Consider the following 4,597-nt stretch of genomic DNA (forward strand, 5'->3'; position numbering starts at 1 on the left):
ACGGAAGTATAAAACTTGTCGTTAATATACATTAAAAATACATTTACTTACAGTAAATATGTCCCTGGGTGCATTTTTTTGGTCCTAGGACTGTTTTATTTTTTAGAAGTACATACCCAAAGTTGAGTAAAAAATAGCTTTAAAAAGTGAATTTTGCATAATAGGTCCCCTTTAAGACAACCACAGCTGCAACAAAGTGCTGTACATATATAAAACCAAAACATGAAAACACAAGACAATGATTAAAAACACTAAAACCAGTAACCAAACAATAAAATAAAATGAAAATAGAATAAAATAGAATAAAAAAGTCTCAGGCTGTGCCAAAAGCCAGAGAGTAAAAGTGTGTTTTTAAACAAGTTTTAAAAGTGGACAGCGAACGGGCTTGTCTCACAGAAAGAGCAAGACTGTTCCACAATTTTGGAGCAGCAACACAAAAAGCTCTGTCACCTCTCAGGCTTACGTTTGGACCTCGGCACCTCAACGAGCAGCTGATCAGCTGACCTGAGGCACCGAGCAGGAGAGTGTGGGTAAACCAGCTCAGATAAATAGAGCGGGGCTAGACCATTCAGACTCTTAAAAACAAATAAAAACCTTAAAATGAATTCTAAAATGAACAGGTAGCCAGTGGAGGGAGGCCAGATTGGGAGTGATGTGATCTCTCTTACAAACTCCAGTTAGCAGACGAGCTGTAGCGTTTTGAACCAACTGGAGGCGTCTRAGGGAGGTCTGGCTGACTCCAAGGTAAGAGCATTACAGTAATCAAGCCGTGACGTAACGAAAGCATGAATTACTGTTTCAAGATGTTTYGAAAGAAACGGTTTTACCTTTGCCAGCTGCCTGAGATGATAAAAACTGGCCTTAACTACTGCTCCAATCTGGGAATTTAAATTAAAATCACTGTCCATTTTACAACCCAAGTTACAAACTGTCTGCTTTACATGCAGCGCCAGGGGACCCAGATCAACAGGGGGAGGTTTACAGGAGCCACTGGGACCAAACACCATCACTTCTGTTTTTTTCTCATTAAAATTTTAAAAATTCGAAGACATCCAGGCTTTGATGTCTTCAAGACACAACAGAAGCGGCCTAATTGAAAAGGCATCTTTTTTCCTCAGCAGCATACAAATCTGACTRTCRTCGGCATAGCAATGAAAAAAGATCCCATGCTTCCTGAGTAAAGAACCCAGAGGAAGGAGSTAAAGAGAAAAAAGCAGGGGACCTAAGATCGAACCCTGTGGAACCCCAAAAGACAGAGGAGCAGAGGAGGAATCARAACCAGCCATGTTGACACACATGGTTCTGTCAGTCAAATATGATCTAAATCAGTTCAGTGMGGTACCACAGATACCTACTTGGTGCTCTAAACGTGCAATCAGAATGTTATGATCAACTGTATCCCAAGCACCTGTTCTGACTGTTAACAGATTACACAAGTTCCAAGTTTTACATTTTAATTTTTAACTATGTAGAGTAAACTCTGTCGATCTGTTGGTGTGGCAGTAGCTGAGAGGATTAGAGACCCTCTGGGATCAGGATTGGACAACACTGCTCTAGAACCATGTSCTTTAAATGAAAATATCCTGTATATTTTACTTGTTTCTCTGCTTCAACACATCWAACTTGAATAAATGGGTGATTACCAAGCTTCTGTAGAACTTGAAGACGTAATTCTATCACTGAATCAGGTGTAGAGACACATATACACACAAACACACTTAACCCTAACYCATCCCCCCTGTGTTCTTCAGTCAAGCTAAGACTTGAAATTGGCTTCTCTTGTTCTCTTCCACTGTTTGCTTCACCCAAAAGGGAAGGTCACAATATTTAGAAGATAACAACCCAACAGGATGYACCTCTGGTACAAAAGATCACAGAACAAACAAACACAAAACAGGTTGAAAAAATGTGTCCCTATAAATAAATACATGAGACTCATGTCAGCGTTGCTACGTCATGAGTACCGACCACAGCCTACAGGCATATCAGATACACAATGTTCAACTTCAACACAACTTYCCTGAAGGGTACTGGAACATTAAGTCTGTACAACTATACAGACTATTTTCTAGAAACAGCATGCAGCTATGTTACTGCATACTTAAAATAACTAGATRAACTTGTTGCACTGGTGTTTCATCGTCTCCTACAGGTGCACYCAGATTTTTTAACAACTCAGTGCAGAAATTATTATTACATTTTAACTGTCACATTATTTTGTCATTTTCCAAACAGAAGGACTGCATGAAAATGATTCCAACAGAAATAAAGCTGAAGGTAAATACTGCTATTCTAAAGCAGTCCATCCTTGCATTATCTTTTACACGCCGCTTCCTTTCATGGTCGCAGGGGTTACTTGCCGGTTACAGCCGGTTCTTGATCACATGACTCCCGTGATGCAAAAAGTGATTCCATTGCAGTTTTGCAAAACACACCAATTTCGATTAGGTTGAAAAACCACCTCACCCTAGCGCAAAAACATTTTGTCGAAAAAATGAAGTTTTTTTCTAAATTGACATGTTTCCATTGAGCAAATTTATTTTTGAAATTCAAATTTGCGCATATTCATGGTCAATGGAAACACAGCTACTGTCTTTGATTGTCTCTGCTCTTCAGAGGCAGGGAAGGAGTACTTCACTGAKTGTCAAAAAAAGGAGGAGAATAACAAGAAGCATTGGGTGCTTCAATATGACCTGTGAAAAAATGTGTTGTGCAACCAAATCAGTTGCACTTTAGAGGCCTGCTCTACAATTCCACAAAGCGCTCTGCTACATCTACCTTCCTTTCGTCTATTAAGAGGTTAAAGTATAGCCACTGATAAAACTGTGGGTCTGGAAAAGTGTTAGACAAGTCTGCAGGATTAGTGGACTGACCCTCAACTTATTGGATCTAAAGCCAAGCTGACTGACAGACAGATGATAAAACACAAGTATGTCTCTTACAGTCTGCRTAGGACCCCTCAGATTTGCCTTGTTTGGGGGTGGGTCGAATGGTGTGTCTGACATCAGGGAGGATCTGAAACAAACACAGGACGAGACGGTTTATAAAACATAACATTCTGCTTGAAACAGCAGGAGTGTTTATCAGTTTACAGTCAAGGCTAATAGAAAGTCCAGCCCCCATYAATTCCAGGGTTTTCTACCACTGCTCTGTGGTAGAAAACCCGGGAATTGAAAGTACTTTTTGTTTAAATTGCTAATTAAATAAAAGTTTGACTGTGCTGCAGTTTAAGTCTGTGGGTTCAGAGTGTGAAGAGGAGCTTTAAGGTGTCCAATATTGAAGATAAACTCCTGAAGATCAGACTGCTGCTAAACTCTGAGTATTATTATTAAATATCATTATCAATAAATTTCAGTTCAATTTTATCTTCTGGATATAAATAGATAACTGGTATTTAGTGAACCAATTTGAAGTTTGAGAGGTCTGTATATTTTTTATGTTGGAGCAGTTAAGAGTTAAAAGCAGTGTTTGACCTGATTTGATCAAAAATTCTGGGTAACTTAAAAACTTTGTTGTTCGCAACAGAAGTGTTAAAAAATAGTAAATAAAAAAACTTTACAGGGCTTTTTCTTCCCCTTACTGAAATTCTAAAAATAATCTCTGTTTCAGAACAGAAGTTGAACACAACTAAATATCCGATCTGTAATCTGTTCATCTGTCTGGTGAGCTCCAGCTCAAACGGACCGTCAGTTCACATGATGAACAGCAGATATTAACCCTNCCATATATTAGTAATGTCTCTCTGGGCCTCGTGTCTCTTTATGTTCAACAAATTGGGCCCCGAGGTCAAAAAGGTTAAGAACCCCTGATTTAATGTATATAAAGAGGGGGTGGGAACTTTGTTAGTGATGGAAGATGATAACACACTGTTCGATAACACACAAGTTCAGTTCAGTACCACACTGGAGGCGGCCATGTTTCAGCAGTGTTACTATGCTAAAGAAGGCAGCTAACGCTCACAGGAAAACATTGTTTTCCATCGTTTTTTGGCCAGTTAGCTGACGAAACATGCTAAGATGAAAATTTATTTGTTATTAAGTTTTTTTGAGTGCTTCAAGACATGGAAGAGGGATTTTTGTGGCCAGGAGAAGCAAAATTATTTGGATAAAAAGACTTCCGGTCACCATTTTGATTCGCTAATTTGGACATATTTGAGGACAAATATGCATCAAAYRTGAGTGAAAAACAAATATTTTTTCGCTGCTGGTGGTTTTATAAGCTGTGTRCAATGTTAATGCTGTGAAAGATATAAGGATATATTGTTTATTCTTGCAGTCTGGCTGGTTATTGGTGAAAATTTGGCTGAAAGTACAGTGTTGGTGTGAATATTAATATATATTTTTTTAATTTAATCATGCTGTGAGTAAATATGGATGGTAGAATGTGTTTTGTGGGGGTTATATCTTTGAGCCCAGAGTGATGTCCATGTGTTGAAATTTGAGTGTTTTAGACAAGTGTACAGTTTGGACATATGTAAATGAGTACAAATATGCAAATGAGACATGCTGGATTGTACTATGTGTCAAATACAGTGGTTTGCAAAAGTATTCATACCCCTTGAACTTTTCCATATTTTGTCACATTACAACCACAAACA

The 4,597-nt window shown here is 38.5% G+C and overlaps 1 protein-coding gene across 1 annotated transcript in view; it reads right to left on the bottom strand.

Annotated features, from left to right (window-relative positions):
- The window catches only part of map4k5 (mitogen-activated protein kinase kinase kinase kinase 5), a gene marked incomplete in the record, with an annotated part of 103,698 nt that overhangs the window by 52,588 nt on the left and 46,513 nt on the right, over nt 1-4,597 (bottom strand). The window contains 1 exon segment of the mRNA XM_014023571.1: nt 2,943-3,015. Within this exon segment, the coding sequence (XP_013879025.1) occupies nt 2,943-3,015 (73 nt within the window).

The sequence above is a fragment of the Austrofundulus limnaeus genome, unplaced genomic scaffold (assembly GCF_001266775.1).
Source record: "Austrofundulus limnaeus strain Quisiro unplaced genomic scaffold, Austrofundulus_limnaeus-1.0 Scaffold377, whole genome shotgun sequence".
Classification (NCBI taxonomy): domain Eukaryota; kingdom Metazoa; phylum Chordata; class Actinopteri; order Cyprinodontiformes; family Rivulidae; genus Austrofundulus; species Austrofundulus limnaeus.